This window comes from Buteo buteo, chromosome 19, assembly GCF_964188355.1.
Source record: "Buteo buteo chromosome 19, bButBut1.hap1.1, whole genome shotgun sequence".
In the NCBI taxonomy this organism is placed as follows: Eukaryota; Metazoa; Chordata; class Aves; order Accipitriformes; family Accipitridae; genus Buteo; species Buteo buteo.
The window spans coordinates 14,042,993-14,069,051 of record NC_134189.1 but is presented as its reverse complement, the minus strand read 5'-3'; the positions used below and the strand labels follow the sequence as shown (position 1 = coordinate 14,069,051).

The window sequence follows — 26,059 nt, the reverse complement described above, 5'->3', positions numbered from 1 at the left end:
CCAAGATGAGCAGGGTCACACTTCCTACACAGATTAGCCATGTGCGTGTAAGAAATAACACCAGAAAAAGGCCCTCTAACAAAGAAATCCCGCCTCAGGAACCCAGTGTGGTGGCAGCTGCTGCTTTCGGTTTCCATTCATAATGAAAGCAGCCTTCAGGAGCCTCTGACCCAACCCTTTCTTTCCACACGTGGTGTTTCATGCCCGCGAAGCTGCCTCACCCACCCTACGCTGTTCCCCTTGGCACACAACTGCGACCCCTCCCCAGCTGTTTGGGTTCAGTGCCGAGGTAAGGAATAGCGCAGCAGTTAGCAAAGTGGGAGTGTGAATATGCCCTCGGCTCTGAGGAGAAGCACAGGAAAAAGGATGTATAATGGGTTCATTAAGTAACACGCAGAGCCGCCTCTTGGCAGCAGAAGATATAACTTGGCCTGGATAAAGACAATGAATGTAACTTGTCAGGAAACTGACAGTTAACTAGGGGGAAGTCATGCCTAACACTAAGAGCAAAGAGCAGGTGAAAAACCTGGCATTCTGGCTTCCCTCATGTTTAACAGTTTTTGAAAAGTCCTCACCTGCAGTGCTGTGAGAGCTGCCTACATTAGCAATTGCTTTTTTAATTTCTGCATATAGCAGAGTGCAAACCTAATCCTGTAAGGATGCTACCTGGCCTCACATCTTTCCAGGAAAAGTATTCTTGGAGGAGATTCCCTTTAAGAATTCAAGCAGGGCCTGAGTGCATCTTCCTCCGTTAAATCCTAAGCAGCATCAGCAACAGAGCTCTTACCAGAGAAAAGGATCCTACAGGTGGTCATGGGTGAGAGCAACAGTGCTGGCATGTGCTGCTCGACTGCATCACAGCTGGCGTCATCCTCCGAGAGAGCCGGAGGGAGGGAGGGGGCCTTCTCCTTCATTTTATATACTATTTGAGAGAAGGGATGAAGTGTTGCCTCCTTCCTTAGCCTGCACCCCCTTATAAAGCACTCAAAATAAGGAAAGAAAAAAAAAAACCAAACTGTCCAAGCCAAGCTCTGGAAAAAGTACCATTTTTCCCTTGGCATCTTTGCAACAGTGTAAATGCCTGCGGACAGCAAGGGAGTGGATAAACAAGTATTTCCAAAAAGTGGTGCTTTTCTGAACGTCTCAGACACAGGAATCACATGGTTTCCTGGAAGCAAAAGATAAGATCACATCTCCTTTTTATTGTTAAAATTTTCTATACAAATATATAAAATAAACTCTATTACTCAGATACCAGAAACAAACAACAAAATGCAGATTTCTCAAAAGAAATATATACACTTTGGGCAGAAGGACGAGAGTGTATGCATTTTGCCTACTTGGGGCTAGCAGTGCTGACTTCCCAAGACCAAACTGAAGTTTGAAAAAACAGAAACTTCTCTTGGAACTCCTTGGAATTTACAAAAATTGCCAGATATGTTGGTGTCGCTTTTTTCCCCTACTAATTCCCAGCATGAAGCCGCCAGTGGGTTGGCCAACACATGACTCAAACCTGAATCAGAACTGGTCTTCGTTTTGCAGAATCCCAGGAACTTTAAAAAGCACTCCGTGACCAGCCCCTTCCTGATTAAACACCCTTCGCGTGCTCTGTGTAGCAAAACAAAGGCGGAAAGTGGTACCATGACTCGGCGTGTTGGGAAGAAATGCGAGCATGACAGGAAGCCTGTGTTAAATACAAAGCAAGCATTGCTTTAAGCAAAACTATGTTAAACCTGTAGGGCTGTATTAAATAAGAAATAGTTTAAGTAGAACTACGTTAAACCCATAAAGCTATACAAAATGCAAAGTTCAATTTATGTGGCAGGGATGCAAGCGGTTTTAAGCGGGACACGAGGAGATTTCGGCCAAGCAGCGCAAGGTCGGGACCCACCCGAGTTCCAGAACAATCCTGCCAGCAGCGAGGCCCGAAGGCCCGGGACTGCTTTACCCCCAAGCTGAGGTACCTCCGGAGGAGGCTGTGCTGGCGGGAGAAGAGCTCCGCTCGGGGAGACCCCCAGCACCGGCTGCCGTTGGGGTCGGTTTCGCGGCCCCCTGAGGAGGCGCCGGGGGGGGGGGGGGGCGCGGCCGGCCAGCTCCCTGGTCGCCGCTGCTACCGTCGTCGTCGTCGTCGCCTGCTCTTCCTCCTCCTCCTCCTCCTCCTCCTCGTACCCCGTACGGGGCCGGGGCAGCAGGCGCCCCTCCCCCAGCCGCCGCCGCGCGCGGGCCGTTACCGCCGGGCCGTTGGCCCGCGCGGCCATTGGCCCCGGCGGGCGGCGCGTGCCGCGCTTTCCCGCCCGTCCCGCCGAGGGGCGCGGCTTAGCGCCGCTCAAATAGTGGTGGTAGGCGGGGAGGGAGCGGTAGGCGCCGCGCTGCTGAGGCGAGCCGAGCCGAGCCCCGCAGCCGCCCGAGGAGTGAGTACCGCCCGCGCCTGCCCGGCGGCGGGGACGCGGCCCTCTGGGGAGGGGGCCCCGCCTGCCCCTTCCTTTCGCCTCCGTGGGGCGAAGGGAGGGAGCCCGGCGCTGCGAGCGCCTCCGCCAGCCCGCCCGGGGTTGGGGGGGTGTGGGGCGGGGCGAGGATCGCGGCGTTCCCTCCGGGCCCACCCCGATCCCCCCTTGGAAGGTGGGCGCCGCGCAGCCCGGGAAGGGTCGCCGGTGGTGGCGGGGAGCTGGGCGGGTGTCGGGCCTGCCGCGGCGGGGCGAGGCCGCTGGCTCCCGGGCGGTGGGGCAGCCCGCGCCCCGGCGGCGCCGCCGCCTCGGGGAGCCCCAGGGCCTGAGCGGCCGGTTGCCGCTCGTAACCCTCGGTCCGCCACGGGAGGTGACCGGTCAGTGACGCTGGGGAGCCGCGCGGGGTTTCTGCTTTCTCTTTGTGGCGCTGGAAACTCTTGCACCTCCCTGCAGTGCCCCCGTTTCCTTTTTGCCTGCTGAATCCGACCTTGCTCTTCAGCCGCTCGGTTGTTTTTTTTCTTCTAGTTTCCTGCTCTCTCTCTCTAGCTCTGTCTCGGTGCGCGCTCCCTGTGCTCTGCCGGTCGCTGTCCCGCTCTCCTGTGTTGTGATGGAGCCTCCGCTCTGCTCTTCCCTCTGGCCCGTCTTCTGCATTCCCTCGCCGTAATCGAGTCCCTCTCTGCCCCCTTTTCGCTGTTTCTGTTGCAGACCATCCTCCCTTCTTCACCTTAGGCGATATCTCGTAAGCCGCAAAAAGCTCTCTCTTGCCTCGTCCTACTTGGTAAAGTCCCGACATCTCGCCCGCAGTCTCTGGTGAGAGTTTTCAGAGTGGAGGGGTATTTGCTGGGCAGGGGAGAGTAAGGAGTTAATCCTGTAGCAGCAACTCCAGAGGGACCCATGCTTGCCTCAGCTTTCCAGCAACAGAGGGATGTGGGAGTGGCAGCTACAGCGAGAAAGTAAGGGAGAAAGGGTTTCTAATAATAGTGCTATAATTTGTAGGAAAACCTCGTGATTGATACAGATGAGTCAATTCAGTGTGTACTTTTCTCCAGTCTCCTTACCTTCCACAGAGCTGTAGGTGCCTGTGGCGGCCTGTTGAGGCCGTGAGCACCTTGGCTGCCTCTTTGTTTCCTGGGAGCAGCGCTCCCGTTCCTGCAACCCCACAACAACGTTCAGTGCAGGGTCACTGCATGAAGGCTGGGGCGGGAAACTGGGCAGCGTGTGAAGCGGAAAGGAACCGAGTGAGCAGGTCCCATTCCTTAGAAAGGTGTTTCTCTAGTGCATGTGGTCAGATGATGGTCTCTGTGCCTTGGAGTGACAGTGGCTCTGAAACTGGTGGGTTTGGGAGGGTTCTTGTCTTTTTTTTAAAGCACAATATTTTGTAGCCTTAAAAAAATAAGGTATGGGGCCTCAGAGTTATATAGATCACTAAAGTCTTAGTCTAGAAAGTCCATGCTTATTTCAGGAGAAGTTGGCAACTCTTCATGTTTCTTGCGGTGTCTGGGCCAAAATCTTGTTGTGGGATACTTGTTTTGTTATCTTTTTGAAATGGTTAAAATGTTTGGTGGAGGAAGGAGCAAGGTGGTTCCCCAACAGGAAATTATTTTTAAGGTTTTTGTTTTGGTTAGGGTTTTTTTGGTAAAGGACTTTTTGCAAAAGCCCACTTGTGGGGAAGACTGATTGGTGTTCTGTTGTAACTTTTTGTCACTAATCAGACTGAAACTCTGTTTTCACCTGCCTGTGAAAGTGTAACATCTTCAAAGGTATTAATTAAAAAGGGGTTTTTTTTGTGCTTTTTTTTCTCTCCTTGGCAACTTCTTCACATAACAAGTTTAATGCTCTTCAGGGTCTTCTTTAGGCTAAAGCTTTGCAACACCTACTCCTTGTGATCTCCTCTGTGCCATTGGTGTTACACAAAAACACTGGGGGAATGCATTGTATAAAAAGAACCATTCTAGCACTTTGTTATTTGCTTGCATTTCTCCAACCTATCTCTTCCTGTTTTCCTGTCTTCTGGGTCTCTTGTCTGTCATTACAAGTAACTGACTGGCAGGGTTTAGGGACCAGCTGAGGCAAAAAAACTTCCATTGTGTATGTGCAGAGCATAACATCTAATTGGAAGTCTTCTGGACAGGCTGCCCTGTACTAAGAAAGGTTGGCGTGAAAAACTCCCCATCTTATGTGGCTGCTCCTTCTTGTTTGTGTTTGGTGACATCTGCTGAATTTAGGAAGAAAAGATAAGACTGATTTTTGGTTAGGTGGTTTTGTTGGGTTCCTGCCCTCCCAACCAGATTAGGCCAGCTGGTGCTAGTACAGCTGAGATGGTGAGCTCAGCTTGGTTTCTCGCTATGTACTGTTAGCAGAACGGTGTGCTACACTCCACCAGTACTGCCTGTGCCAACCTGGAATCTCTGCTGTTGGGAATTATGTGTACCTGTACCCAGGACCAGGACACTACACCTTTGGATAATGCAAGGGCTTTGTAAAGGTGCTCAGTGTGGCCTTTTATTTCTGTTAGCTCCCAAAACAGTAAGAGCTGTGATATATGATTAGGGAAGGCTGGTGTGTGTGTGTATCCACTGAGTGCTCTTACCTGGTGTCAGTTATGCCATGTTGTTTCTGTGTATTGTGTTTTTCCTGTGTAACAGGATGATAGAAGTCATCCACGCTCAGTGAGTCTGAGAAGCTGGCAGATCAAACAGATATTTTTTTCTGTAACAGAATGAGAATGTTTAATCTGGAAGCAGGCAGGCACATACATCTAGTGACTGCCACCTTTGGAGACCTTCCTGGAGTGCTCTGGTGCTTAGAAGTTATTGCTTCCCTTATGTGCCATCGAACAGGGGAGTAGGGATGTAATACTATTAACAGGTTTATATGCTTGGTGCAAAGACTGCTGGTGTAACTGTGGAAGAGCAGCTATGAGGTGTTGGCTCCTTGATAAAGCAGCTCCCGTGGCTGCTGAGTATGAACTAATGAACAGTAGGAGGCAGGGGAATCAGCCTGGTCTATGGTTTTCTGTGCTGACGGGAATTGAGTGCAGATGAGCAGGTTTCATTTCCACCACTTAGAAGTTCCTTGGCTAGTGAAAGAGCAGAATTTACCAGCAAACCTGATATTTCTTTGCGAAGCGCCTTCCTCTGGTTTTCTCTTAGCATGCTGTGGCTTTTTGTCTGTCAGATTACAAAGTTTTTGGGGCTGTAATTATTTTCATATCTGTGTGCTGTGCAAAGCCAAGTACATGCAAATATTTTTAATTAGGGAGTTGAACTCATGGCTTGACCAAAGGTGCAAAACTCCTACTTGAAGTTTGATCCCCTGTTTTGGATGGCTTATCTTGGGGTTGGAGGGGGTTGCAGGGGTTCAGCTTTAATTAAAACTCATCAGTAATGATTACAGAATGTGTGTAGTTGATCCCTTCCCCAGAGATTTTACAAATCTGATTTTTTTTTTTGACCCAGAGCAGAGAAGGATAGGGAAAAGGAGGGGTAAAATGTAAAAAGAAATGTTGAGTCACACAGAGTGTCCAGTCTCATTCTTTTGAAAGCAATCTGTTAAGCTTCTGTGATTGCCTTGATTTGTACTAGATGTCTGTAGTGAACCATGTCCTGACATCCTGCTGTTATACCTCAACTATCTTGGGAAGCGAAGAGGATTTTAGCTGCCAGTGGTGTGCATTAGACACCTCCTTATACCTGGATAAGATGGCATGCATTGCTTCCTGCATGATATTTGAAGCAGTTGCTCAAGTGCAGAGCGTAGTGGTGTGTTGACGTCTCTTTTGCACCCTTCTTTGCAACAGCTGCTCTAAGAATCCTTCAGTCCTATCCCCTTCAGTAGCCCCATGGCTTAGAGTGTTGTTAGCACTGCCTTGGGCACCTAGTAATTTCTGTTCTTGACCCAATCTGCTGGCTTTCCTGTCTCTTTGCAGCACTATGGCACTGCATGGTAGTGTCAGAGTGCTTCCTGGCCGTGGTGGGTTGTGTTTGGACTGTCCTTGCCAGTGAACATGAGAAAACATGAGGCTGTACACCTCAATACATCCTCAGAATGCTGCCCTTTTTCACAAGAGGGGACAGTGTCACTGTGGCTTTAAACTCATCTTACCCCAATATTTTGCTCACCACTTTCCTTTAAAATCTCAGAACTTTTATTCAGCTTCACTGAAGGTCTCAGCAGGGGAACTGGACTCTGTGTGCAGTCATTGCACACATGGATGTTGAATTTTTGTTTAAGTGTCCGCGAACCTGCTGTATTTCCTGATAAAATGCTGTGACCTTTGGTCAGTTCCTAGTATGCTCTTGCTGTGGTTCATGGTGAATGGGCAATGCCCAGGTCTCTCTACTGTATTGGGCTATTTCTTTCATCTTTAAAGAACAAAACATGTTCCTTGGTCAGTGTAACTCCTGATAGTTTGGTGTAACTGTTTTTACACCCTTAGATTAACCATACAAAACAAATCCACTTAGATCAGCTAGTTGCTGTATTTTGGTTTTACATTCACTTCCTAGGATTCAACATTAATCTGTACTTCCTCCTAAACTAAAATTGAAAATGAAATGGTTTGCATTATTTCATGCATGGTCATGTGTTTTCTCCTAGTTAAAATTGACACTTTTTCACCATGCTTTTAGACCTGCAGCTAGAGAGCCTGGAGCAGTGTTGACTGGAAGATTGATGCAGCGTGCTGAGGCATCTTGATGCAGCGTGCTGAGGCATCTTGATGCAACTGCCTAGGTTTGCCCCTTGGTGGTAGGAAATGTGTGCTCCTGGAGGCAACTGTTCTGCAGTTCTGCTGTCACAGTTTCCAAATGGCTTCTGCTGTGTTTCTTTGAAAGAGAATATTTTCTTAGCTGTGTATCGTTGTGTTAAGGGTGTTTAAAAGGAAGTATCATCTCTTTTATGCTCACAATATTTATGAGGCACTGCTGTCAAAAGGCTTTGATCAGGGCTATGAATGCTGTTTTGAGTTACCATCGTTTGGCTGCTTGGTTTGATGTACAACTTCCTCTTTGAGGTTGTTGAGGATCTCTGGGCTCCTGTCTTTAAGAGATTCCTTCAAAATGATTTTGATTTTTCACTGGCTTCATCAGTTTAACTGTCACAGTAACTGTCACGATGGGAGTAGGAGGTTGCAATGCAACATGGTGGAAGAGAATTCTCCTAAGGGTCAGTGTGTTCAGTGTAATCAAAGGACCAGTGCCAGGCTTTCCTTCTAGGGATTGTCTCTTTGGCTGTCTGTACGGGTACATAGTTGTTTCATAAAAGTAAGGAATGTAAGAGATGTTTAAAGCTATGATACACTTGATGTTTAGGAGGAAGGAAGCCTATTTAAAATTCATTGTCATGTTTTGGAGAAGCTGTCAAATATTGAGACAGGGTTGTGTATGCTTTCAGAGCAGATAAGCATGCAGCTGTGAAGATGTGTGTTTGTACCCCTTCTTCCATAAATGCTTTAAGCCTTTTCTTTTTAGTGACTGTTCTGAGTCTGATAAGGTGAACAGGCTTCACTAAAATCGTTCTGGGGAGTACCAGCTGTAAAAATCCTCTCGAAAATAAATTGTCCTATTCACTGAGCTGTTGCTTAGTAGCTCCATGAGTGCCATCCTGGCTGTTGCATCAGCATACTTGTTTTAACTAAGCAGGGAGCTTTGATCAGGTTCTCTTACGATATATTGTTCCTTGGACATGTATTCTCAAATGACCCATGCTGATCCTGTATTTAAACTTTCACATTGTGAGCATCTTTATAGTTTCTGGTTTGTTTCGTTTTATTTTGGTTTGGTTTTTTTTCAGAAAGCAGTGCAGATATTCCTGGTACTTATGAGTCTGGAAGAAGAGTTCTTGTCTAGTCATATGACCTGAAGGTAACCAAAGGCGGAGAGAGTGCTACTGTTAGTGGCTACCTGTGTCCATATAGCCATCTTTTTGATTTTTTTTTTTAATTATTTTTTATCAGTTTCCTACTTTGCTTACCTAACTTGCCAGTCAAGCAAAGGAAAGACAGATTTACATTCCTCTTTATTGTTAGTGTCAGCTGTGAAATGCATCTAAGTTGCAATGAAGCAGCATTCCTGATTTTCTGACTGATGGATGTTCTGTGTTCCTGCTGGCACATAACAGTAGTACACTTGTTAAAACTGAAATAAGGAGGATATTCTTGTCCTCTAGATGGCATGACACTTATTGTACCCAGTCCTACTTTCTGAGGTCTTTTGGTTGGCAGTTCTTGTCTGTCCAAGTGGCACCTGCATCTGTCAGAGGCACTATAGCCAAGTGGTAAGAGAGACTGTCCTCTCTGCTGCAGGGACTGAGCACTTTGTTGCTGCTCAACTGTAAAAGCGTGCCAGAGTGCAAGTGTCCAGTGCTGATGCCCTAGTGGGGGCATCTTCTAAGTCTGGAAGCAAATCTTGCATTTCTCTGGCTTTACACTGTCACTTGCACATCAGCGGTGATGGCTGAATTTTGTTCCAGTGCCCACCACTTACTAATGTTACTGAGGAGCTCCCTGCTCTCAGTCTGTTTGTCCTTCCTTTGTAATGTCAAAAGACTGGAACTGTGATTCCTCAGCCTTTCCTGTTTTCTGATCATTTCCAAGAGGCAAACAGTAAGAATGGCTTGAATATGCCCTGTTATGTTATTGCAAGGTTGTGTTGCAGCTGCTGGGCTGATGTAGTTGGACTTGTGAAGACAAAGCTAACCCTGTAAAGACCAGCAGTCTTGTGAGGGTGGCAGTGCCTTTTCATTGGGGTTTGCTTTGCTTCCTCCTGCCAGGTCCTTAGGAAAGGTAGAAGTATTTTCTTAACTTTTATGAGGAGGTGAAATGCAGGGCGGGCTTACCTGACTGGAGTTCCTTTGCTCAACACCACAGGGGAATAATTAAGCTCAGTCCTGGATCTAAAAAATGACTTGCACTGTGGCAGTCAAGATCCAAATCTTGCCCCTTCCTCTTTGGTGTGGCCATGGCCAAAATATGGAGATGTGCTAATTCCATTTGGTCCACCTCTAGTTAACTGAATCCAAATCTCAGCTCCAAGCTTTGGGGCAGTTTTTGCTGCAGACTTTCTGCTGACTCAATTTCAGCCCAGCTGTATCTGTAGGCTGGCTTCTGAAGAACACTGAACAGTGTCATCATGCTGCCTCCATCACTGATCTGATATAGAAACTGCAGTAATCAAAAGTTCCTGCCTACATTATTATTTTTTTAGGAGAATTAGTAATATGGCAGTGTTCCTTCTTACTCATTGATGTGCTGCATAGCAGCTGGGCAAGAGCATTTTGAGCCAAATGAAAATAAAAGTTGATGAGGATGTTGGATGGTTTTACTCCTAAGAAGTCAAAGTACTGCCCTGATAACTAGAAGATTGCTGCAATTCATGTCATCACGAAGAATAATGTGAAACAGCAGCAGACCTTGGAGAGCCAAAATAAATCTCTAATAAAAAGGCCAGTCAAAACCTTCCTCTTAGAATTGTCTCTAATAAAGCTTTTCTTTCAAAAAGGAAAATAAAGCCCCAACAAACAGTCTGTGCAATGTATTTCTAAGTCAAAATGCATAGCTGAGGGTACTTAGTGTCCAGGCTGAGATGTTCACTCTGTACTAAGGCAGCATAAAGAAGCAAAGGTAAAAATACCCCAGCTAAGGAGGCAGTTGGACAAGCATCCATTGGTGTTGGGTCTTTATGTTCCGTTTAGAGTTTCAGTGCCACTGAATACCGGAAGATAAATATACACTGACACTGTTAGGAGCAGGAAGTATTCAGCATGTTTCAATGTATTTTTGCATCAATGATTTTACGAGCAACCTGCTTCTATTTTTTTTTTTCTTGCTGGAGTAATTAGTAGTGGCATTACTCACATTTTAAAGGAGAATGCAATCTGAAGCTGAAAGGAAGAGAAACAAAAGCTGACAGCCTCCAGCAATCGGCAGTCTTGCTTGAAAGTAGCAGGGAGGGGTGGGTTTAAGCAGTCTCGTGGTTCCTGACAGGCAGGCTATCTTTCCTAAAAACCTAGCAAATGAATCACGAGTGACTAGGGGATGGGGTCTGACCTGTGCTGGGCCGCAAACCTGCTGGCATCTCAAAGTATTCTGCCCATGGCTTGTCAGTTTTGCCACTTCCAAAATGAAACTATTGATGTTGTATCCTTCCTCAGAGGTAAATGCATGGAAAACGCCTGTAGTTTGGAAGCTATGTTCCCTGTGGTGGGGAAAGTCCTGAGAAACCTCCAAGCCAATGGCTTTGGTACTAACTAGATGGTACCAAACCATCACTTTGGTTTCACAGTAGCATGTGTATGTCCATCCATATATGCACAAAGGGGCTTGTTCAGCCCATCCTTCACCTGGCTAATATATTGCAATGTCTCTGTTCCCCAACCGCCCTGTTTTTATTTCCGAAGCCTAGAATCAAATTCTACTCTAGGAGGACAGTGGGGCTCCGATAAGGCAAAATCTTAGGGCTTCTAAGCACTGTTACAGGCTGGCATATACTTTGCAGGCTGAATAGTGGTGGGGACAGGTTTTCTGTGGTTATGATAACATGCTGTGTATTCATCTCAGTACTGTTTTGCAGATCAACAAGCTATCTTCCCTTTTGCTGTCAGTTTTCTCTCTCTCCTTGCAAAGTCTGAAGTATGCGTGCAGGTGCCATGGGAGTAGTCAGGCTTCTTCCATAGCTAGAGAGATATGAGGAAAAGCTCTGGTATCTGCTGGTGGCTGGGGTGTTTGGTTCCTGTTGGGTTTATGGGCTAGAAATTGAGTGTGGCAGGGTGATGGGGATTCTTTTGGGGACTTCGGGCTGTATGATTGCGGGATTTGCTTACACTGTCGTGACTTGAAGTGCCATGGACAGCAGCCTGGCACAGCTTAGAATATCCTCAAATAAGGAACTTCATAAGTCTGTGGTGCTGTTTCTCTTCCTCGCTTTCCGGTAATGGCTGGTTATGTAAAACAGTTGTGCCTGTGGCAAGTTTCCAGGAAGACAGTGAAATTGAGTGGTTATGGCTTGATGATGTGGATTTAAAATGTCAGGTCATATCAAGTGCCTCAGTTTCCCTACCTGTAAAATGATGCCTAGTTCTATAAAGAGCTCTGCAGCTCAACAATGAAGTGTTTGCCTACAAGACAGGTAAGAGCCGCCAGGTCCAGGAAAGGACAAATAAGCGCCGTTTCATCTATTCCAATAATGATGTCATCCTGACTGCCAAAAATAAAGTTCTCATCTTTCAGCTGCCGGGCAGAGAAAGCAGTGCACAAGTTGGAACTTTTTTCCTTCTCAATGATTGATGCTTTATTGCAGTTTCTGCTTTGAAGACTTTAATTCACTTCTGACTCAAATGTGAGACATATTAAGTATCTTGACAGCTCACACAACAGGTCCATTGACTGATACTGTGTCTGTCCATCCAGGTGTGTGTATGGGACATGTCTTGGAATCCAGACAAGTTGTTAAAGGATTCAGTCCTATGGGCATGTGGCTTTGCTGCTGGAAAGAGTATGTTTTCATAACCAGACAGTGTCTGATACAGCTGAGAGTAGTAACTCACAGGCTGAGCTGTGACGAGTGGTGAAGGGTCTGAGGGAAGGTGATGGTAAGCAGAGGCATTGTTCATGGGGTGGATTCTTCTCTGAGGTGTCTTGAAGATGTAACAAGTGCGAAGAAGGGGTGAAAGCTGATTTGTAGGGTGGCTTAGCACTATTGCTGTAGGGATTCTGGGGCCTACTCCTGTTTATGGCAGCCTTGAGAGCTATTGAGAGTTCCCCCTAACAGGTAACCATATGCTACTGGCTGATTCTTGCTGCTCTGCAGGGAGCTGCTGCTGACATGCTTGCAGTGTCTGGAGGTACAGCAGAACCCCACACTGCTTTTAGAGCAGGTGAAACTGTTGCCGAAAAACTCGGTATAAAGAACTTATCAACACCACTTTAGTGTAGATAAGCAGACACTTCTTTATTGACGGCCGGGTGCGCGAGTGAGTCCTCTCACGAACCACGCACACCTGAACACCAAAGTTATACACCTTATATTGAACTCATTCATACATATTCATTAGATTTCTGGGAAATGTTATGCCTATTCATTAGATTTCTGGGGAGTCATTTGCATATGTAAATGTCCTTTACACAGGCACATTGAAGGTCTCTGGTGGTCTTCTAGAGTCCTCTGGTGGTCCTTCATAGTCTTCTTCACTTGTCCACTTCTTGACCTTCTTTAGGTGATTCTGCGCAGTTTGGCCCTTGGCAGGTAACTAACTGTTTCTTGGCAGATAACTACAAGTTGCTTCATTCGACTCTTCTCAGTTCCCATTAATTTGAAATTCTGACATTTTATACATTCTTCTAAGCTATAATATACTCCTACAAATAAACACTATATCCATATTATCTTAAATCTTAAGCTTGTTATCTAAGTTCTAAATGTTCCTACTAGGTGATTTTGACCAGTTCCTCCGGCCTTGGTACAGGGTTATACAGAGGATTTTACAGCAGTTGTTGGTTAAATGTGTAAAATGCAATAGATATATAATTATTGTTAAAATATTTCTTATAATTCTATATTCCTATTAAAATTGAATATGATTACTTCTAACTAATAACAAATCAATGACAAATCAGTAACAAAACCTTGCATGCTTTGCAGCTGTACTGTTTCCATGTGTAGCTCCCTACCAGGGAAGATAAAATGTGTGCTTCAGCGTTTACTCTTGAAATACGTAGCATGTGGCAATGGTATGGCAGGGAGGACCTAGTTTGGTCTCTCCTGCACAACTATGGCCAGTGCTGCCTCTTTCCCCAAGATGGCACGACACCACCAGCAATGGCTTGTTTTGGGGGAAGCATCCACAGAATTCTCTCTTGTGAAAACTGGCATGTGTGGGGGCAGAATGAGGTCTGTCCTTCTACACTGACAAGTAGCTGGTGGATGTGCTCCTCTGACTGTAACTATGTTTACTTAACATAGGCCTCTCCACAGTCCTGTGTCCCAACACAGTGTTGAGTTGGAATGGACATGCCCCGTGCTGACTCTCAGAGCTGATTTAAGGGTCCTAAACTTGTGTTTAAAGTAACCCCTCCATTTTTTTTTTTCTAAGAAAGATGGAAAGAACTGAACCAAAAACCTGGTTGTAGTCTTCTCTGTTGAACATTTCAAGGCATCTAGTGGTTTCTTAGAGGCAGTTGTTAACACCTGAAGCTTGCTTGTCTAATGAGTGATTTGAAAGTGTGAAAAGGAACAATGCATTAAAATTAATTGGTATTTCAATTTTTTTAAAAAAAACATACTCCATAAAACTCATTCCAAGACTTTCAGCAGCCCTAAAGCAGCTTTAACAAGTGATCTAGTTTTACTCTGAATCTGAATGCAGATGGTGTTTGTAGCCTTTACATCCATCTTTTCTCATTCTCCAGCTAAAGATTATTTTCACACAATATAAGGTAACTTTTTCTATCCATCAGGAAGTGTCTTAATCTGAATCTAAAACTACCAAGATTCCAAAGTCTTAATGATCAAAAACTTCAGGTGGCATCAGCATGATTACATTTGACTGGGGTTTGCTCTGTAGGGGTCCCATTTTTTTTGAGATTCCATTAAGGAATTTGACTTCTCAAGAGGAACTTTGTGACTATCCAAACCTCTTGCATTGATTCAAAGTAATTATCTAAAACTTGAGGTTTCTGGAATTACTAGTTAACTAAAAAAAAAAATAAAAAATAATTGGCTCTGTATTGTAGTAGTAGGGAGCCAGTTTGTGGTGTGAGAGAAATCCTTTTTCCTGTTCTCTGGTGTGTTTTTGACCACCCAAGCAGAACTTTATTAGCTGAGAGCTGGAACCCCTCAGGGACTTTCACTGCCTGGGTGGTGATTCTTTGATTCAGGGAAGTGTTGATGAAGGTATCTTCAAGCTTCCTTGTCTTAATTTTTTTACCATATAAGTACTTCGGAGTATGGTGAGTTTTTTCTTTTTTTGTCTGTCTTATCTCTGCTTATGTGCAGGAGTGGACAAACTTGCAGTTTGCAACTGTGATGGGTGACTTTTTTTTTAATTTCTCTATTTCTGTGGACTTGCCCTGAGGAGTGTCTAACTTTACATAGAGCTGAGATGATCCCCTGAGGGGAAGGGAAGAACCCCCATGTATTGTAGGTCTCTTCCCCCTGCACACTCATTAACACCTCTGGGTGCAGCAGGTACCCTGGCAGGGTGAGGGCTGCTCAGCCCCTTTCTGTCTGCATTGAGGCTCTTGTCCAGGTATTTTACCTGTGCAGGGTACCCAGCACCCAGGGAGGACCTTTCTGCCATAACCAGCGTATAGACTTCTGCCTCTTTTTGAAAAGTGTAAGTGCTTTCACAACACAGTATTTGGGTCTGTCGAGCTATAGCCAGGCACCTTTCCTGCATGTTTCCAGGAATTGATATGAGGAATGTGCACAGGCAGACAGGTTCAAGCTCCTTTTACAGCTTCTAGTTACCGGTAAGCTGGTGTGGATAACGCACTTGCAGAGCCTTGTGCCAAGCTGCTATGCCCTGCCTTTCCGGGCCTAGCTGTATGGGCATGCCCAGAATAGATTTGGATCTTTTTGTTTGACTTGTATTTTCTGCTTTGGGAGTGGAGCAGTGTGCCTCTTACTTCTCAGACTGGAGTGGTCTGTGCCTCTTCTTTTAAAGCAGGGAGTGGGAAAAGACAATGGTGTATTTCTTTTTGGTTGCCTCTTTCATGAGTGTTTGGACTGAACCAAATGAGTTTCCTGGCAGTGTGAAATAGTGTGACAAAAGAAGTAAGAAATCTGGGTTTTAAAGCCACATTCTGAGCTTTCCTTGGAAAGATGTGGCAGGTGGCAAACCCTCCAAGGAAGTGTCTTGACTTCTATTTCTACTCCATCCTCTTGCTGTAAGAAATATTACGTTGGTCCCTCTGCAGGCTGATGTTTTATGTAGTCTGTTTGTTGCCACCTGACTGTGTTCAACTCACCCTCCAGCAATTTACTGGAATTCTCATCAATGAGAAGTAGGTCATCCTAGCACAGTTTGGCTAGGTTTGGGTGGAAGAGGTTTCACTGTAAAGTTTTTTGTGAGTGAGAAATCTCTTTGGTGCTACTCAGCTAGTTTCACCAGCACATCTGGCTGCTTGTGTGCAACTTGCAGCTGTAGTGTCTTGTGGTGCATCACACTTCTGCCAGAACTGCAGGAGAACCTCTGCCTCTCCGTCCATGTAGTGTGGCATGAATGGAAGATGGTGCAGCTTCTTGCACCTTGGAAGATGGGGGGATTTGTTCAGCCTGTACTCATGTTGTGAAGTCAGCTGGCTATTACCAGCCCAAATGAGCCAGCATGGGTTAATTTAACCAGCTGAAGAGTACTGCTGTGATCTCACATGAAGCTTTTGGCATAGGCTAAAGCTGGGTGGGAATGGCAATACTGGTAGAGCCCAAGAAGGTTGCTGTGATGAATGTAGGTTTCGTGGCAAATGGGATGTGGGCAGCAGAGGCTCAATACTACTTCAGGCTTCCTGTGGTCTAAGCCATGATCAGAAAGTGGTGTTTAACTCAGCAGGAGCTAGAATCAGAGGATATCCACTGTTTAGTAGTTGTAACAGGAGCACCTTGGTTTTGGGCTGAATTACTTTGCATTGAAAATAAGTGTTACATATAAAACCAAAATATATGCCAGTGGAGGCTTTGCCTAGCCTACAGAAATGTTGCTGATGTGGACAAGTCCCGAGGAGTTTGCACAAAGCCAAGGTTCTGCCACAGACTTAATGCTAAATCCCTACCTTCCCCTTAATCTCAGGGATTCTGTGTCAAGTTCTGCAACCTGAATTAACATCTGACTCCTCCAGCAAAGTCAAGCCTAGGAGAAGGGTTACCCTGACCTGTTTCAGAGCCCTGTGAGGTCCCAGAGGAAAGGACGGAGAGGACTGCACTCTCCCTAGGCAACAAACTTTTTAGGGTAGAGGTGAGTAGCAGCAATAGAGATTTGACTGGAACAGAGAAAAACACAAAGCAGTGAAGGATAAGCCTGTGTTTTAGGAAGCTTATTAGTCTGATGTAACAACTACATGAAAAAAAAGAGCCTAGGGTTAAAAGGCTGCCTGTGGGCTATTGTGCATTTCAGACGTATTTGAGATTGTGTTTTGGTCTTAAGGACTTCTAAGAGCCTTTGAAAAGTTGGGAAATTCGTGGTCTCGAAATTATTACTGTGGTTTCCTTCAGAGTTTGAATTAATTTCTGCTTTCACTTCCTCTTTTCCATCAGCACACTTATTTAAAACACAATTGTGAGGGGTTGTTACTATGAGATAGGATCATTCATCACTAGCCCAGGTCTTTGATGGTTAGCAGGCCATCTGTTTGGGCTCCTTGGTGCTCTCACCCCATTTTTGGTCAGAAGGTACATGTGTAGCAGCCAGGTTGTTGCCCTGGGTGAAGAAGGCCTGGTGGGAAGGTAGTGCTCACTTTCAGCCAGGCCCTGCTTATCAAGAGTTGAAGCCAGCTTGCACCAGAGACTTGTGTGCGCAGTTGTGGGACTGTTGCATCTAAGGCAGCAAATGCAAGGTTTGCAAACAGGATTCCTCTCCTCCCTGCCTTGGCGTTTGCTGTGCTGCGCTCACCTTTCTTGCTCTGGGACTTCCTGTACCAGATGTGACTGCCTGGGCTGCTGGTCTGACCTGCCGTCAGCTACGCCTGGCTGGATGTGGAGGAAGCACTGTGCTCCTACCAGCTCCCCTTCCGTAGCAGGTGAGGGAGGCTACCCTCTGCATCGTGCTGTCTGCACTCGCTGCATGCCTCTTCCCTTGGGCACTGCCCAGCCACAAGGCAGGCCCAGGGCTGCAAGCCCTGACCACGTACCATGGGGGCAAGGGATCCTGTGACCTAGGTCCTGTTTTCTCCCTTCCTAGCAGGCGTCCCTGGAGGCTTAGTGGAGTTGTGCTCATGTAACTAGAAGCCTTTGATGGCACTTGGTCCAACCTTCCCCGTCCCTAGGTATTTGTTGGGAAAGTATTGAAATAAGCCTGAGTATACACATGTATCTCTGCACAGAGGGTGGAGGGAAGGCACACTTGAAGTCCTGCAGATGTGTAGCAATGTCAGCTGGGTGTTTCGCTTCAGAATATGCTGCTGTGCACACAGACCCATGCAGCTTAACCTGCTCTTAGTAGGTACTCAGGAACTCCTCTGTGGTAACACTGCTTCCCAGTCCAGCCTCTGGCACTATGAAGGGTTGGCCCTCCCTTACCCAGCACCACCTCTTGGCTTTAAAGCCCCATTTGCAGGTTATGTCGCTCCACTCTCGTCCATGTGTCTGTGGCAGGAAGGTGTTTCATGCCCTTCATTCACCTGAATAGGGCCCTTACTGCTGGGACAGTTGTGGTTTTCTCAGCCTTTTTTTATGACTGCCAGTGTGTGATGGGCAGCCCTCTCCAGAAACACAGATACGCATCACTAGGAAGGTCATTTTCTGTGAGATGTGGCCAGACCTGTGAGCACTGCTGTAAGATGTGGGTTTATGGGAAAGTTTTTTTTCCTTTCACCCTTTTCTTTCTTACTCTTTTGCAGGGCAAGGACTTCTGGTCTGAAGCAGAGGGTGACAAGAACTGCTCTGTCTCTGAATCTATCATGGAACAGGTTAGATTCAAACATGACTGAAGTCAGTGGTTCACCGTGACCAGTGGTTCTCTTGTGCACTTGTTCTGAGATACCTTGAAGGGGATAAGTCTCAAAGTGCTGGCTTGTGCCCTTCTCGTATTCCCCAGAGCTCATGCAGCGGCCTTGACACTGACCTGAATACAGACAAGTGGATGGAACCACTTATTTGCAAGCTGCTTCCTTGTTACCTCACAGTGTAACACCCCCTTTAAACTGCAGGCTGGAGATGTAGCTATTTAAGAGACTACAATGATTATTGATAAAGCTACAAACTACCAAAACTAATAAATCAATAGACACACCACTGTGATCAATTTATTGCATTGTTTTGTGCAATATTAAACACAGTTATGAAGCTACTATTTATCACACTTAAATCTTAACTACATTGAACTGCTATTGAAATGTCTGACGTGCTCCTTACCCCACCTAGTGTTAGGGTACAATTATAACCTTCTTTGCTCTGCCCTCCCACAAGCCTTTTGAACATAAACCTGATGGCTTGTCCAGTGGGTTGTTCAAGAGGATCGCCACTGGTGCCCCAGTGAGCTTGGGTCACCAGGTGAGCTTCACTACTGTCTGTAAACATCCATGCTCAGATCATGGAAGATGTGCCTTCTGTTGATCTTTGATCACATACCTTATTTTCCATTTGTTTCCATTTCTGGACTCTCCTTTTTGTTGTCTTTTTTTCCTCCTTTTCTCTGCCCAGTCTCCTTTCAAGTAAACAACCTGTACTTAATTACTTTTTATGCATTTGTCCCAGTTTTGCTAGTGTTGCCTAGGCAATATGGGTCCTGTATGATATTACTGATATGGTTATGTACACATAGGTGGCCTTGCAAGGTTCCACTCTCCCAAAAGGTACCTGAAACTCCCTTTCAATTATCAACTTCATCCTGGTTGCATATTGATTACCCTGTGCAGTTGGCAAGACAAACCATTCTACTTTAGCCTTGATTCTTCTTCTTAGTTACAAGTAAGCCTAAGCATTTTCTTATCTTATGGGCAGACAGTCTGCATACCAGACTAAGGATTTTCTTTCTCACTTTATTTCTGTGCTTACACAACATCCTGCTCTCTTAGCTGCTTAATTAAAATTATTTGTCAGTCTCCTGGTTTTCTACAGAGGCCTTGGTTATGAGGCCCCATGTTCCAGTGGGACCTCTTGCTCACATCAGTCTGTCTCATGGACTTCCTCAACCTAACTAATTTGGGCACCCTGTGCCGCCTTGCTTGAAGGTGGCAGGGTGCCTGGCTGTGGAGGCAGCATGTGCCTTTTTACTGGGGCTGAATGTGCCAATGTAGATGATAGCAAGCACCAATGATCTGCCATCTTACTGTTGCTATTCTTGTGAGCAGCTGCTTGGCTCTCTACAGGGAGCTGAACAGGTTTATTATGGAGCTAGTTGAGATCCCTCTGAAGAGGGAGAAGAAATGTGAACCTTGGGGTTTTTTGCAGGCTTGTGCTGTTATCTCTGTTCCCCACCTTGTTACTGCTATGCTCTGATTACATTTAAATGGGGAGCTGCTGGCTTCATTACGCACAGGAAGTAGAATGCCCAGTTCCCAAATACAGGGGTAAAAAACTTCCAAACACAGATCTCTGAATAGGGGGAAGTGGGTGGTTTGTGCTGAGTACACATCTGTTTCAAAAGAGGAGCTCTGATCAGGGTTTCTGTTACTGCCACAGCTGGAAATGTGAGGAGAAGGTGAGCTGACTCTTCCACCACTGATTTGTAAGAACAGAGGCATCTATCATTCAGACACCATCAGGCAGTTTTGTGTGGGTACGCATCCAGGAGTTAGTATGTATTTGCTGAAGTCTTGTAGACTCCCTGGCTAAAGCTATTCAGGATGCCCAAAGGAGGCCAGAGAAATGTGTTCAGGGTTGGAAAACAGCATATGCATAGACCTTTTGAGTGGGACTTTGCCTAGGCATGGACTTAACAGTGTTTTTTTCTTATGTTTAAGATCAATGGATCTGTCCAGATGGAGCGCGTGCTGCTGTACACCTTCCTGGAGGTGTCCTCTGACTGTAAGTTCAGAGAGCAGCTGCATTCCCTGCAAAGCCAGGGGATTGTGTCTTTCCCAAAAGGCAGCTACAGCTATGATGATGAGGTGGAACTTCAGACTGATGGCAATCGGAGTGGCCACTTGCAGAATGGTGAGCTAGGTGAGTGTTCTTTTCTCCATTGTATATGCCTCTCTGAAGGTGATGTTTTTCTTTCCCCTTTTCCCATCTTTGCTGCTGGTCTGTTTCAGAGGAGTAACATATTCTCCATTGAGAACCTTCACAGTGTGGGTGGTGGTTGGGAGTTTAACACTTGGAATAAGACAGCTAGTGCTTAGCACTTTATCTCCCCCTGGATTTCTAGAGCACCTGTCACCCTGGGGTTTGTCTGCAGCACATCAGACAAAGGCCACAAAGCCGGTACTGATGATTGCTGTCCTCAAGGAGTGTGATATTAAGCAGTTAAGTTAGGCCTCACATTGCTCCTCAGGCAGTATCAGTACTTGGGCTAGGATTTTGGAACAACTCTTGTTCTCATACTGTGTGAATCCCTTTCTGCTCTACCAGTGTGGTGGAAACTGTTCCTCAAATAGTTTCTGGTACTGTTCCTGCTTCACTAGCCATCTGCAGGATGGCTGTTGTCCCTTGCCCAGGATGTGTCAGCTGGCACATTGACCTCAACCTAAGCAGGGTGAGGAGGAACTGCTACAGTGAAAAACCCTCCCTCATACAAATCTGCATAGGTCTTGTGCCCCAAGTGACAATGGGAAGCTTTGCCTTAAACTAAAGGAGGGTAGATTCAGACTAGATATAAGGAAGAATTTTTTTTTACGATGAGGATGGTGAAACACTGGAACAGGTTGCCCAGAGAGGTGGTAGGTGCCCCATCCCTGGAAACATTCAAGGTTGGGTTGGATGGGGCTCTGAGCAACCTGATCTAGTGGAAGGTGTCCCTGCTCAGGGAAGGTGTTCCTGCTCGTTGTAGGGGGGTTGGACTAAATGACCTTTAAAGGTCCCTTCCAACCCAAACTACTCTGTGGTTCTATGAGATGCTGTGTTTTAGATTGTGCTTAAGAGACAGGTCCTGACAGTAGTCACTTGAAAAAAATCATGCACACTCTCTCACTTCCCCTCTCTAGGCATGGTGTTGGCTGTAGCTCTCCTGTACAAATTTTAGTTGGAGATGTTCTAACATCCTCTGTAGTGTTTTTTTGGGCAGGATGAGGCTGCATTTTACCTAAACTACAGATAAAAAACCTGTTTGCACACTGTCTCTGGTAAATGAGTTGAGTGCACATGAGGGAGTTCTAGTGTGTAGAGCTGTCACGAATGCACTATGATTGCAGGTGGGGTGGGAAGGATGTTCTTAATGGAAGTGGGCAAAATGCTATGGGTCAGCTTACCTGCACCAAACCTAGTCTGACTACAGCCTAACTAAATCCTGTGTATGTGTTGGCAGTGTTTGACCCTGAGGTAAATGAAGAAGTTATCCGGATCATTGCTGCTCAGCTTGCTGAGATTGGAGACCAGTTTGATAAAGAAATCAAAGCAAGAGTAGTAAATGATCTAGCGCAGCACTTTCTAAATGAGAATCTGTCTGGAGAGGTGAGTGAAAAGCAACTTGACTAACAGTTTCCCTTTTAAATGTTGTGCATCCTTCCTGCTGTGACTTTGAAGCAGCAAGCTTGCAACTTCTGTATCTTTACTAGTTTGCTGATTTAATTATTGCCATCTTAAAATTCAGCCCAAACACTTACCTTTGAAGATTTGTTAGAGGTGATGCTATATACTGTGGCAGCTGTTGCCCTGCAAATTGAGTTCCTTGGACTCGTCTCCTTTCTTCAGATGGTGAAATTGAGGTAGTTGTGGGGAAGGACTGACTTTCAGAGGCATTTTGTTGGCCTGATGGCTTATCTTTCAAAATCAACTGTCTGGTTAAGGCTTGGTATTTGTCCTTATGATCTTTGGACTTTGGTGCTGAGTCCTGTATGTCTGCTGCTTGTCACGTGGGTAAAACTTGAGCAGTGTTAGTGCCAGAAGCTTCACTTGTGCTTGTTTACTGAATACTGAAGAGACAGCAAGTAGTGAGACCTCTTTGATGCAGTTGCTCTCCCACCAATAGATGTGATGTAGTCCCTGGTCCAGCATCCAATGTGCCTCACTGCTCTGCAAGGGAAGTAGATGTTTGAGGTCCCTTGTGTCAGACACCCCTCTTTTTTTCTTTTTAAGGATTGGATCCCTCTTTTTTTCTTTTTGAGGATTGGATCCACATCTGGATCAAGAGCCACAGTTTGCCTCCACAGAGCCTTTTTGGCATCTTCAAGATAACTGTGGCTTTCTGGCATGTTTGGCTTTCCCTACCTGTGATGAAGTTTCCTATGCTCTACAAGCTAATGCCATCTTTGAATTGAGGGTCCACCTTCTTGCGAAAAGGCTGGATTTAATGACTTCAAACAATCTTTTTTGGTTTTTTTGTGGTGTGGGTTTTTTCTACTAGGGTTTATCGCCTGCACAGATTCCAACAGTCTGAGCATTTCCCACTCCTGCTGTCTTGTTCTCCACCCAGTTAAGTTTCCGGCTTTCAAACTTATTGTCTAACCTTTCAGTCTTTGATAAGGCTGAGGCAAAGCTAACTTCTGACAAGGTGGACCTTGCTTTTTCACATTAATAGTGTAGCATAGTGTGTGCATATGCACATTGTCCCTATTGGGAAACTGAACTTCCACTGATCTTGGGAGCAAGGCAGTGTTTGTTCCATGCTTGGACACTTTCTGTAGCTCCTCCCTGTGTGAAGGCTTTTCTATGAAACTCACTTTGCCTTCTTGCCAGTCCCCACCTAAGCTTGTACCACTGATCTTCACTGTGTTTAAGGTGGGTTGCCCTTTCCTGGGAGCCCCAGGATTCCTGTGCCATTTCAGGACTTGGCAGGCAAGGTGCAAACCCTGGGGAGGCGGGGGGCTGTTGCAGCCTGAGTGTGTAAGGTACTGTCTAAATTTTCTAGTGGTATGTGTGTTATCTCCCTTTCTTTTTGTCTTGGGTGAGCAGCTGAGCTCAGAGATAGTCATCCTTCTTGCTATCCAGGGTGTGTAAGAGGCAGGCTGCCGGGCCTGGGAGGAAGGGGAGCGGCATCCTGTGGAGTGTTAGAACAAGCTCATCAGTTACCAGCACAGTGCTGGCAGGCTGTGCTGAGACCCCTTTCTCCCACAGCTGTTCCACTGAGATCCTTCTCTTCCTTCCATACAGGAGATAACCCAGCGCATGTCGGAGGCAGTGGAAGGGCTTGCACGAGCCATCCCCTCAGACATGGAACAGGAGAAGGCCATGTTGGTGCTAGCAATGGTCTTAACTAAAAAAATTGCGAATACAATGCCTTCCCTTCTACAGCGTGTCTTCAGCACCACTGTGAACTACATTAGCCAGCAGCTCCACAACTACATTGTTAGAATGGTGAGTGCTGTCAAACAGCTCAATGAGAGTCATAGCCAGCCTCTTAGCCTGCCTAGGTTATTCCTGGAGGGGTGGCCTAGCTCTCAGCTGCCCATGGTCTGCTGGTTTCCCTGTAGTGCTCTGGAGTTTTGGCCAGAAGGGAATGCCACTCCCTGTGGAGCTCTGAAGGTTGGTGTGCTGAGGGAGGGAGGCTTGAGGGGAACATGTCACGGCTTCTGCTTGCCCCACTCTGAGCAGCCAGTGAACAGAGTGCATTTATTCTGTAGGGCAGAGAAAGATGCGATTGCTCCTCTCCTCCCTGCAGTCTCTTCAGGGAGCTGTGTTGATAAAACTGGTGTTAATCACGTCCTCAGGGAAGGAAAGCCTGACCTGAGCTCTGATGGCTGTATTTCCCAAATGTCTTGGGCCCGAGGCCTCTGCTCTTGTCTTTCTGGGCTCCCCAGAGCTTGGCAGAACTGGAAGGGGAAAGGAAGTGCCCCTGAGAAACAGCACCAGCAAAGGAACGATGAGAAATGGGCGAATGGGAAATGGAAGCTCCATTCTTGTTCTCTGTTGGTGCTGCAGCATAGGTGGGGAGACTAAACAGGTAGCAGTCAAGCCAGGGTAGAGGCTAGGGCATTTGGTCCCAGCTTCAGTAACCAGCTTGTCAGGGAGGGCAGAGGACGGACACACACATGGGACGGTCACACACACGGAGAGAGAGACAGAGACAGGGAGAGAGACAGACAGACAGACTAGGTACTTCTTAAGAATGGGATTTGAGAGCTGTGAGGGCTGTGATCCTGCCACCCTGTGGAGCCGTGGTGACCCAGTTGTGGGGTGCTGCAGGTCTGTGGGACACCCCTGCACTGCAGCCTTGCCATAGGCAGCATTGGCAGCAACCTGCAGAGGGGCCCAGCTCACCCTGTGTCACAAGACAAGGCAGCGGCCTCGCACGGCACCCCTGTTCTCTGCCAGGCAGCAAGGCGCAGTGTCACTGTGAAGCGTTGCCCTCCCCTTCACTCAGCTTAGCTCAGGGGTGCCAAGTTATCACAGAAACCGGTCACCAGCTTAAGAGACTGTCCCTCATGCTGCCTTACTGCTACATGGAGTGCTGCCGCAGCAGGCTAATAGGACAGTGCAGGGAGGGCAGAAGGGCTGCTGGTTGTCCACCCACCCTGGTGGGGTGGCCTTAGGAGGTGGACAGAGCTGGGCCATTCCACGCTGTTCCCCTGGGACTTGTGATGCCAGCTCTCTCCCTGCCATCAGCACAGAAAGGGGCCTGAGGGGTGATGGTGATGGCCGATGTGCAGCACAGCAGGTGGCAGAGCTGAGGCACGGCTGGTGGCGCTGGGGACACCCAGAAGCGCCCGTTGCTGCCGCTTGCCCTCCCTGGGCGCAGCCAGGCTCCTCAGGCGAGGGGCGGGCAGGCACAGGGCTTGCTGCGGGGGGGGGCTCTGCTGCTGTTAACGCTGGTTCTCTTTCTCTCTCTCTAGCTGCGCGAGTGAGCTCTCCAGCCCTCTGTGTGGAGAATGTGGATTCCTGAAGACTTCTCTTGATGTATATGAATCACTTCTTTTGCTCAACTTCTGAGATACAGCTGTGAAAGGGAAGGCAGAGCTTCATAGATAGGCTTTTGTAGACTAGCACAGCAATGACGGTAGTGTGAGCTGCATGCCAGCTCTGCCAGTACCTGTAAGGAGTAGTGCTTGCCCTCTCTCATTTTACAATAGTTTTTTTCTTTTTTTTCCTGTTTTTTTCTGGTGTTTTGGGTTTTTTTTTTTAATCTTAGCAGTAGCAGGCTTTGTGCAGACCCCTGGTTTGTGCCTCCAGAGGAAATGCTGTGGGCACAGAGTCTGCCCTCTCAGTATTTTTTTTCTAATAAGCTGTAGTGTTTTGCTTTAGTTATGCTCCTTGTGCTGCAGCTGAGCCATGCTGAGTATTAATTGTTCCCAGGAAGGCCTCAGGCTGTAGAATGGGTGGTTGATCAGCACAGATCGCCAAGGGGGGGGTGGGAATGGGGTCTATCTTAGAGGGGAGCTAGCAGCAAGAGGGAGTGGCCCTAAAGGAGGTAGGAGTGTTTGGCCAGGGAAGGCTGAAGTAAAGATGCTTCAGTATCAATCACCATAAACCTGTGCTTGCTTGAAAAATAAAACCAAACAAGAAATGATAAAGAAAAGGGCAGGTGTAGGTACAGGGCACATTCTTTCAGGGAACACAACCTGGATATGCTTGAGGAAAAGTATTTAGCTTTAGAGTATCTTGCTATAAAGAGAAGGAAGGTATCAGCCTTGGATCAGGAAGCATACCTGGCATCTCTTATGAGTGCATCGCAGTCACATCTCAGGATCAACAAACTTGGACTCGGGTTGTTTGATACATACCTGTAGTCCTACACAAGGTGGCAAAAGCTTTACTGGTGATCCAGCTGCTTCAGAAGTTTTGAAATGATGTAAATATTTTGTGGAATTTTTTTAACTTAAATAAAATTGTCAGTTCTCATGGCAATACAGCTCTTAAGAATTTCAATTTCCACCT

The 26,059-nt window shown here is 46.6% G+C and overlaps 1 protein-coding gene across 5 annotated transcripts; it reads left to right on the top strand.

Annotated features, from left to right (window-relative positions):
- The first annotated feature begins 2,301 nt into the window (after positions 1 to 2,301).
- On the top strand, positions 2,302 to 26,029 carry BID (BH3 interacting domain death agonist). Of its 5 annotated transcripts, none has more exons than XM_075051230.1 (6): positions 2,302 to 2,411; positions 17,992 to 18,060; positions 20,056 to 20,257; positions 21,555 to 21,700; positions 23,339 to 23,542; positions 25,018 to 26,029. In XM_075051230.1, the coding sequence occupies exons 2-6, from the start codon at positions 18,052 to 18,054 to the stop codon at positions 25,027 to 25,029; spliced, it is 573 nt and encodes a 190-aa protein (XP_074907331.1). In that variant the 5' UTR covers positions 2,302 to 2,411; positions 17,992 to 18,051; the 3' UTR covers positions 25,030 to 26,029. The 5 variants fall into 5 exon arrangements, with proteins under 5 accessions (XP_074907331.1, XP_074907333.1, XP_074907334.1 ...); XM_075051232.1 differs by lacking the exon at positions 2,302 to 2,411 and adding an exon at positions 2,510 to 2,619; XM_075051233.1 differs by lacking the exon at positions 2,302 to 2,411 and adding an exon at positions 3,236 to 3,254.
- The last annotated feature ends 30 nt before the right edge of the window (positions 26,030 to 26,059 follow it).

Excerpts from the sequence above, each read along its gene's own strand:
- BID (XM_075051230.1), top strand. Across the intron at positions 20,258-21,554 it reads CTTGCAGAATGGTGAGCTAG|TGTTTGACCCTGAGGTAAAT; the intron begins GTGAGTGTTCTT and ends ATGTGTTGGCAG. Across the intron at positions 21,701-23,338 it reads ATGAGAATCTGTCTGGAGAG|GAGATAACCCAGCGCATGTC; the intron begins GTGAGTGAAAAG and ends CCTTCCATACAG.